This window comes from Acipenser ruthenus, chromosome 3 (assembly GCF_902713425.1).
Source record: "Acipenser ruthenus chromosome 3, fAciRut3.2 maternal haplotype, whole genome shotgun sequence".
Lineage (NCBI taxonomy): Eukaryota > Metazoa > Chordata > Actinopteri > Acipenseriformes > Acipenseridae > Acipenser > Acipenser ruthenus.
In genome coordinates this window covers 71,529,113-71,545,060 of record NC_081191.1, presented here as the reverse complement: position 1 = coordinate 71,545,060, position 15,948 = coordinate 71,529,113, and the positions used below count along the sequence as shown (strand labels likewise).

At 37.3% G+C, this 15,948-nt stretch overlaps 1 protein-coding gene across 3 annotated transcripts in view; it reads right to left on the bottom strand.

The window, feature by feature from the left end:
- Window positions 1-15,948, bottom strand: part of LOC117435799 (nucleolar protein 4-like) — a 94,742-nt gene that overhangs the window by 44,029 nt on the left and 34,765 nt on the right. For all 3 annotated transcript variants that reach the window (XM_034059233.3, XM_034059234.3, XM_034059235.3), the window contains exon 6: window positions 9,857-10,122. In XM_034059233.3, coding sequence (XP_033915124.1) covers window positions 9,857-10,122 — 266 coding nt within the window. The remainder of the gene's footprint in view (window positions 1-9,856; window positions 10,123-15,948) is intronic.

Genomic DNA, 15,948 nt, shown 5'->3' with positions numbered 1-15,948 from the left:
TTGTTCCAGTAAAAACCCAACTGTATAAATGGGTAATTGTATGTAAAAATAATGTGATATCTTGTAACAATTGTAAGTCGCCTCGGATAAGGGCGTCTGCTAAGAAATAAATAATAATAATATACCTTCGGCAACATCTGCGATTCTATACTGGGGGGCATCTACATTATCCCTTCCATCCTCTAAAACCACAGCAATCCCTAGCAGCACACTGGGCTCCATCATCATTCGTATAGTCAAAAAGTCACTCCACCCACACCAGACCCTTTTTATTTTAGCATGGGGCCTGTTTGAATTATGTTCCTATCTCCATTTGAAACACAGCTTATCTGTGTCTAAAGGCGTCTGCTAAATAAACAAATAATAATAACACCTGTTTCTTTAACTGTCCATATACTGTCCACAATATGCAAGTTTTCGATGATTCTCTTCATTTCTGATGGTAAAATGAAATCTTGATTAGCACGAAACGACCACCTTGAAGTAGAAACTCACAAGTGACACAAATGACAGGCTTGTTCTTGATTTAAACACTTCTGCCTTTGCATTTTGGGGATGGGGAAATGTCTTCATGCAAGGCGTGGACAATATGACGTTAACGGGCACACACTACAATTCAGGTGCTATGCACGTTCATATGGGGCCAAAGCCTGCTTAGGTTTGTGCCCAAGTGTAAAAGGGGTGGCTAATAAGAATCTTTTAATAAACCAGCTATGGTCCGAGTTGTAAGTTTAAACACACCTTTTGCATCCCCTGCAGCATATTCTGGACTTCAGTTCTGTATTTGGACAGAAAATTACAAATAAAATCTTTTAAATTATACTTGTGTCATTATAGCGATTGTGTAAGTCTTTCCCCTGGGATTTTATGACTTTTGAGTCATAAGATGCATATGGAGGATTGTGACAAGGATGATGTGTGTGGTGACATCAAACCAGAAAGTAATTGCAGCACAACACAGCAGACTGGGGTTTAAACTGAGATGCTGCGGCGCTCAGCTTTTTATTAACAAAAACAAATAAAAGATTTAAACAAAAACATAAAAGAAAAGGGCACTTTGGCCAAACAGACCGACAACAAACAATAACAAGTATTGTGCTGGTTTAATAACCAGCACGCTTAGCAATTGTTAGATTTCTTCTCTTTTACCTCTCCCTGCTCCCGGTCACTACTCCCTGAACACTCTCTTCCCTGTGAGGCCAAACTGCAGCTCTTTACATTAGTGACCGAGGGGTCAACTAGCTATCAATTATTGTTTGATCCCTCGCAGTGTTTTTTTTAGTTATAGTTATAGTTATGATTTTATTTTTTTTATTTTAGTTATAGTTATTATTACAGTTAACTAAATATAATTTTAGTTATTATTTAGTTATTATTACAGTTAACAGAGTGGTGATGACCTTGAAATCTGTCGAGGTAAAAATAACTTGGGTAATGCCAGGCTCTACACCTCTTCACAGTACACACCTTAGGATAGCCAACCACAAAAACGTATTGATCAGAGATTACCATTTACTAGCCAAGTCTTGCTGTACAGCCCCCCACACACTTCAGTACTAGTCAAATACATGATGTGTGATGGAAACAAGTAGTAAAAAGCAAGCTGTTTATTTCAGCTTGATTTTTAATCAACAATTTACAAAAGCTATATTTAGATTTTTACATTAAACTAACTTTAGGAAAAATAATGAAGCCATTTAATTTGCAGTTGTAAATGTTTAAGTAGACCCTCAAAGCCTGATGAAAATAAGGCATTAGAAGGGTTAAGTATATAAGCAACTTGCCCGAATCAATGGTAAAAAAAAAAACAGTGAATAAAAAATAAAAATAAAACATTTGCCTTTTTCTGTACAATACAAAATGTCCCTGACTCACAGGCTTTCCAAGAGATTTGGAGAACACATACTGTAGGGCCATATTTATAAAGCATTTACCTTTTTTTCCTTATTGGAAAACAACAAAAAGAAGTTGTAGTGTCAGATAAATCTTTCATGTGCTAATTTAACAGTCCCTATAGGCAGTTCAAATGCTTATTTTTGATTTTGGTTGAAAATGCTTTATGAATATGGACCATATTGAAACAAAAACTCATATTACTATGTACATTTTCTATAGGCTTACATTACCATTCTTATTCAGATAACAGCTTTATCGCAAGATACATTTTCATTCCATACATGTAATATCGCACTCGTTTTTTTTTTTTTATTAACTTTTATTAAAGAATTTACCAAGTTTTTTCTATCTTTATTTTTCCATTCAAGCACAGAATGGGTGAAATCGACCTTTATGCTTTAAAAAACAGACTTTTTATGCCATTGAGAAACGCCTCATTTAGCAAAACCCCTTTATCATATTCACCACGCAACAAAAACAATGGTTACCAACATTTTAATTGAAATAACATTTGGTCACAGCAGAGCTATATGTATAGATAAAGATCCTACACACATTTAAAAATGGTCTCAAATAAACCGCAGAAACCGCAGCATATAAAAGTGTATTAGACAGACTTTTATAGCATAAATTTACAGGTAAAAATAATATGCACAGAACAAAACTAGAGATAGCTGAACATAACTAACTTGCACTTATTATTCAGAGTCTGAGGTCCGCCCCTCTCCTGCTTCAGCACAGCTAGATTCAGAGTCACTGGAAGGCAAGGCAGATGGGCCTGCTTCGTCCTGCTGCAGTGACTTCAGCCGTCGATCATGGTATTGTGGACAATATTCATTAAGCAGGGGCGCAGCTAGGAATAGATTTTTGGGAAATCTAATTTTTGTCTTAAAAACCCCCCTGCATATCCTGTTCATGAAGCCTGGAGACTATTAATGCAAACTACAAAGCAATATAAGTCACTAACTGTTTTTACCCAATGACCCACCTTGGATGATGTTTGAAATTTCATGACACATATTTTTTTAAACAAATCTCCCAGCAAAAACAACACCACCCTAAAATTACTCTATTCACACTGTTAGAAATGTGATATTAAAAGGACAAGAACAACAGAACTTATAAATATGGATAAGTAGATGGGTTTATATCTTCATTGAGACATGCATTTGGTTCACTGCTACTGCAGTTAATGCTGAGACTGGTGACACTGATGCTACAACTGGAACTGGTAACACTGGTGCGGCCACTGCTGGGACTGGTGCTGCTACTGCTGGGACTGGTAAGACTGGTGCTGCCACTACTAGAACTGGTAAGACTGGTGCTGCCGCTGCTGGAACAGGTAAGATTGCTGATACTAGTGCTAAGACTGATCGGACTGCTGAGACTATATGATGCCACGATTAAAAACACTGATTTAGAAGGCTTTACTTTAAATAGTTTGCCAATCCTCCTATGGCCTGATCTATCAAAACGCTGTAACACTTCTTCCTGGGACATGTCTTTGTGGACATATAGCAGGGCAAGGCCATTCAGTCTATTTTTACCCATACTGCTGCTACACCAAACATATCGAAAGGATGCACTCAGTTAAACTCTTTCTCGTCATGAACAGGGACCCGAGGAATCCGTTTGCTGCGGAAAACACGGATTGTCCATATGCTGTAGGAGAATTTTTAGTTTTACACTAGGGGCGGGGCAAAAAGGTATTTTTTTGTTTGTTTGATAACCAAACCAATACACTTATAATATAATATAAAATCAAACACAGACAATGTTCCTTTAAATTTACATAAATATACTTTAAACTGCTTCTGGTGTACAGAGGTCAAGGTTGAACGAGGCGCGCTGTCACATTCATGCTGGAACGTAGCTGCAGTTTACTTCAGTATCCAGTGTGTTGTTACTGTACCACCAAACAAGCTGTTTAAAGATGCTGAATACGATTTATATATAAAAAAAAAAATCATCGGTATTAAAACAGTACTTCCTTGGATTTTTTTCTCTAACGAAACCATTAGGAAAATAACTTTTTTTTTTTTTTAAACTGCTGTTATCAAACAGTGAATTTATAAATAGAATTAGAATTTTTTTATACTCATGGCATCAAATACAATACATGAAAAGTACTACAGCTATGAATCGTTATATCGGGGGTGAGGAAAGGCGTTGCCATTGCGCAAGAAGCGAACATATCTGTTTGACGGGAGATTTCAATACCCCGGTCGTCAAAGTTATATACAGCCTAAGATCACTATAATGTTAAGAAGAAATGGCAAATAAAAAATAATAATAATATGAAAACATGTCGATTATATGCCAGTCTTAAAAATGTAAGTGAGTACATAATTAAAAAAATCTTTAGATATATTTTTGTACTTTTTTTTTGTTTGTTTGTTTTAATGTACCTCGCTGATTTTTTACTAAGGCGGCTGCCTCAGTGTACGCTACGCCTCTATTAAGTGTTTTCCTCTTGCGCCCCATTTTCAAAACAAACTAGTAACTGTCACTGTAGCAAAAGCTTACCTACTCCTTAACCTGCTAATTTCTACATAACAGGATGAAATGACTGACAGTGAAACTACAGTAGCATCTTAAGGGACCACTGAGTTGACTGACGACATCTAGCCAGAGCGGAACGGAGATGGGCCAGACAGCAAGTATAAAAACTACACAAACTAGAGATGATTTCTAAATGATTATTTTTGGTAAGAAAATAAAAAATAGCGAGTGGTTTTATACACATTTATCCTATATAAATGTATTTCAGTCAAACTCATATTTTTGGGAATTCGATGTTTAACAAGCTTTACCGATTACAATCGAAAAGTAGCAATGTTACTATTTCATTATCGTTTTACATTATTTTTTAGTTATAGTTACAGTTAATATTAACGGATATGATTTATGTTTGTTAATAGACATTTTCATTATCATTACAGTTAACTAAAAAAAAACACTCATCCCTCGGTCACCTTTTGCACGAGTTTACTATGGATGCGTGATTGTCAGCTAATTATATACTTAGTAGCTGATCAGTCACGCATTCCCACAAGGTATTTAAAATATAAGCACACAATGGCGGCGGCTTCTCACTCGTCTGGCCAAACAATACACAAGACAAAGTATGGCTTTTTGCCGTAATATAATACATATCAAAACAATAAACACATATATACACAAAGGAGCGGGCACCCTGCCACATACCCCCCCCCCCCCCCTTGTGCACAGCAAACATGGTCTCAATGGCCCAGTCCCTCCTTAAAATCTGCAAAGTCTCGCGCAAAGTCTCGGGCCAAGAACAGGGACTTCAAGGTGTCCAAGGCCGGCACCTTGCCACAAGGATGCATATGGTTTCCAAATAAAATCCTGCCATTTAATTCCATTTATGTCACGTAATTGGCTATTAAAGTGTTAAATCTGGTTCAGATTGTATAACCTTAGTAGTTTATCTCCCCTATCACTTTAATATGTATTTAACTGAAAGTAAAAACTACTAAATGTGCTGTACTGTCTGCCTGTCTGTCTGTCACACTGTAGGTGGTGAACAGGATAACAGCCTTCATTTTGCATCCAACGTTTCAGATAACATTTAAGTGATAATTGTTTTTTAAACATAGTATAAGAGGAGGTAAACATTCCCAATTGTAATAAACAACGAGGCCTGTTTACTGCACTTAAAACAAGTCATCGCTTTTATACACCATTACTTTATAGAAAAATACCTTAAAACATGTTCTGTTTCCATTTGGTTGCTTTTTATTCTTGGATACTTTAATGAATCTAGACATTTTAGCTTTTTACTTTGCTCTCTTCTGCACTAGTCTCCATGGTTGCCGTAGTGATGGAATGTCTTTTTTTCCAGCTCAACTGGTTCCATGTCATGCACTACAGATATCAAAAGCTGTAGTGTATCGTGACATATCCTATGGCAACGGAGCAATCTGAGGATGGTGTAATTGGCTGTAATGTGATAATCTCTCGATTTTATAAAAAATATCACTCTTTCACATTCTTACCTACGCTGTGTATAGTCAAACTGTTATTGTGGTGCATCATCTCAACCGATTAATGTTGGCATACTTGTAGGATATTATATATTAGACAACTGTAGATGTTATAAACTTTCAGGTTCTGTGCACTTTCAGGTTCTGTGCGGTTTTGAGGACCCTCTGAATGTGCCTGCACTGGTTTCATTTATTTCTTTATATCTTTTGGTTATTTAACTTGTGTGAAAAGTTACTATGTCTATCAGTGTTGTAGTGTATATCCATCACTGCCAATTCTTGATTTAACCATTTAAACACTGAAAATAGAAGTTAAAGAATCATTCTCTTGCCTGTTGCTGAACTGCATAGCTTTGTTCTTGGGTGAACACCCATCTGAAAGCTGACCACACTGTTATTTTCTTATTACAATAAAATGTGCCCCTGATTATTCACTAGCCATTAATGTGTGCAGCTGGTGAGTGCAGAAGGGATGGGGCTGCTGTTTCTCATTTCATTTACTCACCCAATTTACCCATCGATGCTGGGGTTCGTAAGAAATCAGCAAAAAGCACTGATAGCAGCAATCATTTGCAGCTGCCAATACATTCCCCCTTCGAGGCTTACCCCATGCTGTGGAAATTTTTTGTAACACCATTTATCCATAGACAGCCATGTCTTGTCCATGTAGCCACTATTGTATGCCTCATTGTTCTGGCTTAAAATCCAGAACTGAACACAAGTCACTGCCTTTTTAAAACTTTGTGTCTATAACCCTGTGTGGCAGGGCAGAACAGCCCTGCTGAGAAATGTATTGTGTTGGGTTGTATTGGGTGATTTGAAGGTGGTGGTTTATTGTTGTTATTATTTAGTTTAAATGTGGTCTGGCAGAGGCGATGGTGGCAGCTCGACTCTGCCAGACATCTCGTGCGAATGTGTGGTCGGCAGCAAATTCATTATTAACAGATCGGCAGTCGATAAAAAACCTGTGCAGAATGTGACCTTCTCCTGTTTGATTAATTTATTGCTGATCTGGAGATGGTCACATGTACAAAACCCTGCAGCATTTGTTGTCAAGGCAGGTGTTCAAGGAGGAGGAACGTGAGCGAGCGAGAAGTGAAAGAGAACAAAACGAAAGTAAAGAGTGGAAAACAAACAAGTGCTACGCGTGCTGGAAGGACCAGCGCGATAGGGTCATAGGATCAGTGAAGGCAACTGCCTAGTCTGACCTAAGCATTGTTTTGTTTTATGTGTTCAAGACTTTGTTTTGTTTGAACTGTTATTTTGCTCTGTGAGCTGTGTGTTTTTGTAAAAGTGTTTTATTTATTTTTGGTTGCAATAAATACGCGCACCAGCGCTGTCACCCGTAATACCTGCCTGTGTCTCTGTCAGCTTCCTGGTCTGGGGATGTCATTACTCAGCCGTCCTGCCACACCCTGATGAAGTTATACAGTGCACATGCAGTACGTAGGATGTATAACAATGGAGGTTTGTTTGGGGTTATACATATTTAGTAGGATTAGATGGAATATGTATTTTTAATTAGATTTAAATCCTATGTCCTATGTTTAGATACCATTAATTCAACAGAAACTTTGAGCGTGGTATATATATGTACCGTAAAACCAGTCAAGTTTAATTATAACTGCCATTACTTGTAAGAGTAAAAATGTAAGAGGTGCGTGGAGTAAAAACAATGATATGACTATAAAAAGAACAACAACAAAAAAACTATTTTAAGGCTGTAGTGTCGCATTTCAGCTATTGCTTATTTTGTTACAGTATATCCATTGCTTTAGTGATATTTGTACACCTACAGTGCCTTGCATAAGTATTCACCCCCCTTGGACTTTTCCACATTTTGTAGTGTTACAACCTGGAATTAAAATGGATTTAATTGGGATTTTTACCATTTGATTTACACAAGATACTTAACACCTTGAAGGTGCAAAATATTTTTTATTGTGACACAAAAGTGAATTAAACAAAAAAAAAAAGACATTTGTTGGTTGCAGAAGTATTCACCCCCCTGAGTCAATACTTGGTAGAAGCACCTTTGGCAGCAATTACAGCTGTGAGTCTTTTTGGGTAAGTCTCTACCAGCTTTGCACATCTGGATCCTGCAATTTTTGCCCATTCTTCTTGGCAAAATTGCTCAAGCTCTGTCAAGTTGGATGGGGACCGTTGGTGAACAGCAATTTTCAAGTCTTGCCTAAGATTCTCAATCGGATTGAGGTCTGGGCTTTGACTGGGCCATTCTAAGACATTCAGGTTCTTGTTTTTAAACCACTCCAGTGTAGCTTTGGCTGTGTGTTTAGGGTCATTGTCCTGCTGGAAGGTGAACCTCTGCCCCAGTCCCAGGTCTCTTGCAGACTGAAACAGGTTTTCCTCTAGAATTTCCCTGTATTTGGCTCCATCCATCTTGCCCTCAATCCTGACCAGTTTCCCAGTCCCTGCCAATGAAAAGCATCCCCATAACATGATGCTGCCACCACCATGCTTCACCGTGGGGATGGTGTTCTCAGGGTGATGAGCAGTGTTGGCTTTGCGCCACACATAGCGTTTTACGCTAAGGCCAAAAAGTTCAATTTTGGTCTCATCAGACCAGAGAACCTTTTTCCACATGTTTACTGTGTCTCCCACATGCCTTTTGGCAAAATCCAAATGGGATTTGATATGGGTTTTTTTCAGCAATGGCTTTCTTCTCGCCACTCTTCCATAAAGCCCAGCTTTGTGGAGCGTCCAGGTTATAGTTGTCCCATGGACAGTTTCTCCCATCTCAGCTGTGGATCTCTCCCGCTCCTTCAGAGTTACCATTGGCCTCTTGGTTGCTTCTCTGACTAATGCCCTCCTTACCTGGTCACTGAGTTTTGGTGGACGGCCTTCTCTAGGCAGAGTCACGGTTGTGCCATATTCTTTCCATGTTTTAATAATGGATTTAACGGTGCTCTGGGGAATGTTCAAAGTTTGGGATATTTTTTTATAACCCAACCCTGATTGGTGCTTCTCCAGAACTTCATCCCGGACTTGATTTGATAGCTCCTTGGTCTTCATGATATTGTTTGTTTAGATATGCTGTCTAACAAACTCTGGGGCCTTCCAGAAACAGGTGTATTTAATCTGAGATTGTGTGACACTTTAATTGCACACATGTGGACTCCATTCAACTAATTATGTGACTTCTGAAGGCAATTGGTTGCACCAGAGCTTATTTAGGGGTGTCACAGCAAAGGGGGTGAATACTTATGCAATCAAGACTTTTCAGTTTTTTATTTGTAAAAAATATTTTGAAAAATATGTAGATTTTTTTCCCCACTTCGACATTATGGACTATTTTGTGTAGATCAGTGACAAAAAATCCTAATTAAATCAATTTTAATTCCAGGTTGTAACACTACAAAATGTGGAAAAGTCCAAGGGGGATGAATACTTATGCAAGGCACTGTATAAACTAAACCCACTGCTGAACCTATGAAGAATATGGAGCTGAACTCTATAAAAACTCTAAACTTCAAATTAGAAGCCTTTGTAAAAAGTTTTTTTTTTCTATGCGAGGAATTACTGGTGTGAAAAAAAGAGTAAAAAAAAAATGATGGCATGCAATAGTCAACATGTTACTAACACTATTTGTAATAGAAGGGCACTGTAAGCCAACACCTGTAGTATACTGTACAGCAAGTGTCATTGCAGTACAAACTCAACATAGCAACCATCTCTCACACAGGGCTCCCAGTCTTGTGCACCCCCTCAGCAAGAGAGGAAATATAAGGTAGTATGAAAACATGTGATTGAGCACAATATAAGGCCACTAATACTGTATTCTAGGTAGGCCTGCATTTTAGTGGTGGCACTGGATGATGTCTGGTTAAACTCATTCAGTGGTTAATTAGGCACAATAGGCAGGGGGAGGTTCCGAATTAGTTAGTTGGCTCAACTTATGAAATACTACCTGAAACAGTACAAAGAGTCTTTACCTTACTCCCATTTTCCTTGGGCTCCGTTTTGACATCTGGCAGCAGGAGGCTTTTGTATTTACTCCTCCCATTGGTGCTGTGGTTCTCTGAGCGGTACTCAGTCGCCGGGGGGCTGTCACTAAGGTTCAGGGGCTGCTCGTTCTGCTCTGGTGTTGCTTTGCAGCTGCTGTTGACGTCCACCATCTCTCTGCAGTGGCTCCCTCTAGTCACACTGGAGCTGTATGCCACCGTTTCATTTCCATTTATACTGTCGGCTGCAGAATCATCTGTTTATGAAAAGAAAGGATTTTTTTTTTTATCATTGCTGTGTCCAAACTTTTAATTTTCCAACAAAGCATGACAGTTTCTGGCCTGAGGCATTCTATCTAGTCTTTGCAATCCTCCTCCAACCCCCCCAACCCCCCCAACCAACCCCCCCCCCCCCAAGGCCTGAAATAAAAAAAAGGTTTAACATTCTGTGCTGCTTTCGTTCTAAGTTGTTTTGTGATAACAATAGCCGGGACATTTTAATCTCAAATCTTCGGCGTCAACCTTGACCATAGAAAAACACAATGAAGCAAATTCACATTGGCTATAAAGTCGCTGCTTTGTGTTGCTGTTGTCATGTGTTTCAATGTTTTCATTGATGCACACACTGGTGTTGGATCACAAAAATGAACAGAAAGGTTTATTTGCTACTTATAGGGTGGCTTGCATAAAAGTGGAGTAACTGAAGAGCAGCTACTCTCAGAGTAAACAGTAAACAGCAGAGTCAGGTTAGTCTGCTTTCACCACAGCCGAGAAAGCTTACTAAAGAAGTAAATAAGAGAGTAAGTTAAACCTGGGTAGAGGTTGGTTTAGTAGAGAAGTAGGCTACTGTTCTTTCTTTTAGTATTTGGAATATGGATGAGTATTTATTGGATTTCGAAAACATATTTTATTTTGAAGAGAGAACAAGACCTGGAAGAGTATTTAGAGATCGGACCAATCCTCTTGACATATACAGTGAAGAAGAATTTCGTCAACGATATCGTTTTACAACATATACAGTCCAGGGACTGGTGGAGAACATTTCTGGAAACATACAACATATAACAAATGGAAATAAAGCAGTTTCCCCACTGCATCAGGTACTTATAACATTAAGGTTTTTCGCAACTGGAAATTTTCATAAAGTATCTGCTGACCTACAAGGAGTAAGTGAGGCATCAGTCTGCAGAATTGTACATAGGGTTGCCAAGGTAATTTCCAGCCTTTACTTCCAAGTAATAAAGTTCCCAGGAGAGGAAGATCTGCCTCCTGTGAAAGGCTGTTCCACAGAGCTGCTGGCTTTCCTGGGATAGTGGGCTGCATTAACTGCACACGTGTTAAAATATTCTGCCCCAGTCTTCCTGAAGCAAAAATATACCGCAACATAAAGGGATATGTCTCCATAAATGTGCAAATAGTTGGTGGGCCAGATATGAAAATACTTGCTATTGTTGCCAGATGGCCAGGGTCCACTCATGACTGCAGGATATGGCAAAACAGCTCCCTACACGGGAGATTTGAAGCTGGTGAAATTACTGGAGTTCTACTTGGGGACAGTGTATGCCTGTACCCCATTTCTTCTCACTCCCCGTCTAAACCCACAGAGCAGAGCTGAATATCGCTACAATGTAGCACACCATAAGATAAGATCAGTGATAGAGAGGTTGTTCGGAATATTGAAAAGAAGATTTGCCTGCCTTGGAAAGTGTTTAAGATTTAGACCATCTCAATGTGCCGTAATAATTGTGGCAGTAGCAGTTCAGCACAACATTATTATTATTATTATTTGTTTATTTAGCAGACGCCTTTATCCAAGGCGACTTACAGAGACTAGGGTGTGTGAACTATGCATCAGCTGCAGAGTCACCTACAATTACGTCTCACCTGAAAGACGGAGCACAAGGAGGTTAAGTGACTTGCTCAGGGTCACACAATGAGTCAGTGGCTGAGGTGGGATTTGAACCAGGGACCTTCTGGTTACAAGCCTGTTTTTTTAACCACTGGACCACACAGCCTCTTATGTCAAAACTAGCAGGAGAAGAGGAGTGGGAAGAAGAGGAACTCCAGGAAGTTGATGAAGATGTTCATGTTCTGGCCCAACAGGATAACAATGTATCTCGGAGAGCTTTCATTATTCAGCACGTTTCATAAAGTGAGTTGAAATATATTTAATCAAACTGGCATGTTTTAAACGTATAAACATATCTACACACACTACTATAAATCTACATCTAGTATGCTATTTTGTACCTAAATTATGTGTATATTCATGTAGGTTAAAGGCACGTCAACTAGAAAAGAAATGTTTAACAAGTATTTTACTAATAAATAATTTAATAGTTACAATTGGTTTGAGCAGTAGATGATTAAAGTTATGGGGAAGGAAACTAATTGTAGGCAATAGAGAAGAATTTTGTGATAAATACAATGTAACTAAAATCTAACAAGAACTTTTAAAACTATTGATTACAATTTAACAATAAATAGGAACTACACATGTTGCTTGAAATAATTTAATACAATGTACAATAAGTCATAGGAACTTAAGTACATACAATCAGATTTATAACCGTATGATGAGCATTTGTTTAAAAAAAAAAAAAAATGGCTCAAAATCCTCAGACTCCGGATCGTCTGTAACATTTAAATTAGTTCACCTTTTTTTCTTTTAATAATTCTAATATCTCAATTTTTAAGACATGCTCGTTTATTTTCATTGCTGACTCTTCATTTAGTATCCTAATGCGCAGTTCATGCTCTTTTAGGAACGCCTCCTTTCTCACAAGGTGTATTTCATTGCCGAGGTCTATACTACAACAATGCTGCTGTCTGTTCTCTTTTCTTTGCAGAGTTGTGGGCTGTGTGTGCAGTTTTCAGTAGTGTCAGTGCCTACTGTAGTACCTGGATCCTTGAACAGTTAATTGATCTTGAAATATAAAAACACACACACACACAATGTGTATAATCTTAGCTGTTTTAAAATGTGTTAATAAAGATTACAACTGTAATTTTGTTGAGGTATTTCAATAATAAAAAATAAAAAAATTTAAAAACTTGACGTGACACCGATTCTGGAGATGACCATGCTATTTTTAGTTCCTCCTGCCTCATATCGCTATCTGGTACCTCTTCAATATAGGCAAAGTTTTGAAGTGTAATCTCTTTAATTATGAGTGACAGGGGGGCGGTCTGTCTTTCTCCGCCTCCAGTTCTATTTTTTTCTGTTTCTTTGGCTATTTCTTTTTTTGCCTTTTGCTTCAATTGTTTCCATGCAACCTGTAGCCATTTTAACGACCTTTTTGTAACCCTTTCCTCCGCACTAAACTGCTTCTCTATTTCCACCCATGCTTTTTTCTTTCTCTCCATTCTCACGTCATTGTGTCTGTCCTCTGTAGTCGCTTTAAACTGCCTGATAATTTTTACAAGAAGTTTTTTTTTTTTTCAAAATCGCTGTAATTTTCCCCCTTTGTCTTTTTGTTGCGGTTTCCATATCTAGATGTAGATAAAAAAATAAATAAAGGTAGGTTGCCATGGTTAGTTTAATTCTATGTCTTTATCCAAATTTGTATTTGGCAAGTTGTTATTTTAATTTTATAAGCTTTGTATGTTACAAAAAGCTCGAAAATAAGATGGATTTATATTTTGTTATCGTTACCTGCATTACAAAGTTGTTTTTTAAGATGTTTCCTCTTTATTACGTGTATAATCTCACAATCGCCAACAGTCAATAAACACTACTTCAGATTACCATATAAAAAAACAAAATAAAACCAAAAAAAAACCAAAGGTACTCTTTACGAAGTGTAAATATAAATGCTAGAAATTGCGTAGACTACAATGTGTCGATATTATTAATTATTATTACTGCCTTGCGCATATCTGTCCTTGACTCGGGGACTAAGGGACAGGTGGGAAAGAAAGGATATTCCTGGCAAGTACTTTCAAATATATGATATGAGTTTTACATTTTATTTATTTATTTATTTATTTAGTTCACATTTGCTTATTAAACTTCATAAAATTCCCTTTGGTTTGTTAAAAAAAAAAAAGACCTTGATACTGCGGTGAAAAAATAACTATACTGAGAAAAGAAGTTCAGAACGGGTCTGCTGCAAAGGAAACTTTCGGGGATTGAAAAGGGGCCTTGCGTAGTGAAAGGGGATAAGAGATAGATGGTGTGGAAAGCAATGGATATCGCCGTTGTTATATACTGTTTTCTAATACAGTACAAACATTTTGATTAACCCAGTTTAGTACAGTTTATTTACATCTGACACTTACCTCCTCACTAAAGTTTACCTCCGCACTAAAAAAAAAATGTCTGATTGTAATGTTGAACACTTTATTCAATTTGCATAATTTACTCCTCTGATTAATTTTTACTCTGAGAGTAGTCATTTATCTGTTAATCTTCTCTCGTGCAACCCAGTTTTAATATTGTAATAACTACTTCTGGAGTAGCATTACTTTAGAGGTAACTAATACACTTTTATGAAAGCCACCATAGTTTATTATTATTATTATTATTATTATTATTATTATTATTATTATTATTATTATTATTATTATTTTATCAGATCATTTATGGTTAGCATGTTATTGTAGATCCATGCTGAAAAGTGTATCCAATGCCTATTAATACCTGAAACCTTTAAAATATTGTTTTTTCACAAAAATTGGTAAAAATACAAAGTTGAGGGAATAAATTCAATAATTTTCCATTCAGTGCTCAGATAAACAGTGTTTATAAAAATACATAGAAACACCTGTCATAATGCATTCCTATGGATATGTGTTCTACCCCTCATGTAACTTATTTATTTGTATTCAGTTCTGTAATATATAAATCAACCATTCTTAACCTCTTTGTTGCCAATCAGTTTTAGTCACAATGGGGAAGACAGCAGATCTGTCAGATATTGATAGTGCTGATAATATCAGGTGCTTCTGCCATTCAGATTACTACTGTTTCACAAGGAACTGTCTCAGAATGGAAGACTGGAGTTAGATTGTTGAGGAATGGAAGACCAGTCCATTTCTCCAGGAAACCAGACAGCTGAATGTTTTTATTTTTATAAATTAGGTTCCACGATAGAGGATGCCAGTGTAACAGTGACATGAGGAAAGACAGCAGAACATAAACTGGAGATAAACTGGCAACAAGCAGTAATGCAGCAAAGAGTGCATAAGCATGAACGTTGGTGGGTGTATTTATTTATTCATATGTTTTGTCCTCAGATTTCAGCAGCTTTGAAAACATACTACAAGAAAAATGACATAATTATAATATACACTGAAAAAACACGATGAGACAGGTATTTATTCTATACACAGAAAGAATACCATACTTATTTACCCCAGTTCATGGAGCAGTGGCCTGTATTTTGTTGCAGAAGAGGTACAGCACACACTCTGATTCTGATATTATTTATTTCTTCGCAGACACCCTTATCCAGGGCGACGTACAATTGTTACAAGATATCACATTATTTTTACATACAATTACCCATTTATACAGCTGGGTTTTTACTGGAGCAATCTAGGTAAAATACCTTGCTCAAGGGTACAGCATCAGTGTCCCCCACTTGGGATTGAACCCAAGACCCTCTGGTCAAGAGTCCAGAGCCCTAACCACTACTCCACACTGCTGCCCATATGTGATGTTCCATGATGTGCACAGTTCTCAAGATGCTTTAACAACAAAACACTCAAGAAGAGTACTTTTGTGCAATACCAGAAAGTGATATTATTATTATTATTATTATTATTATTATTATTATTATTATTATTATTTTTATTATACCACTTCTATAAGTAATTGTGGATTTCAGACAGAACAGAAAGTGCCAGCATGTCGTAGTAACACAACATTATTTACTCTACAGAGAATGGGAGTGTACACTAAAACACTGGCATTATAAATCTAATAGACTACAGTACATCTTCCAAACACCTTACTTCACAACAAATAACTGGTGTGCTGAGAAACTGAATGCTTCTGTCATTTCAGCTTTCACTCAAACTTATTTCAACTGTTATTTCGACTTTTACACAAAACTAAAAAAATATATAAAAAAAGTTTT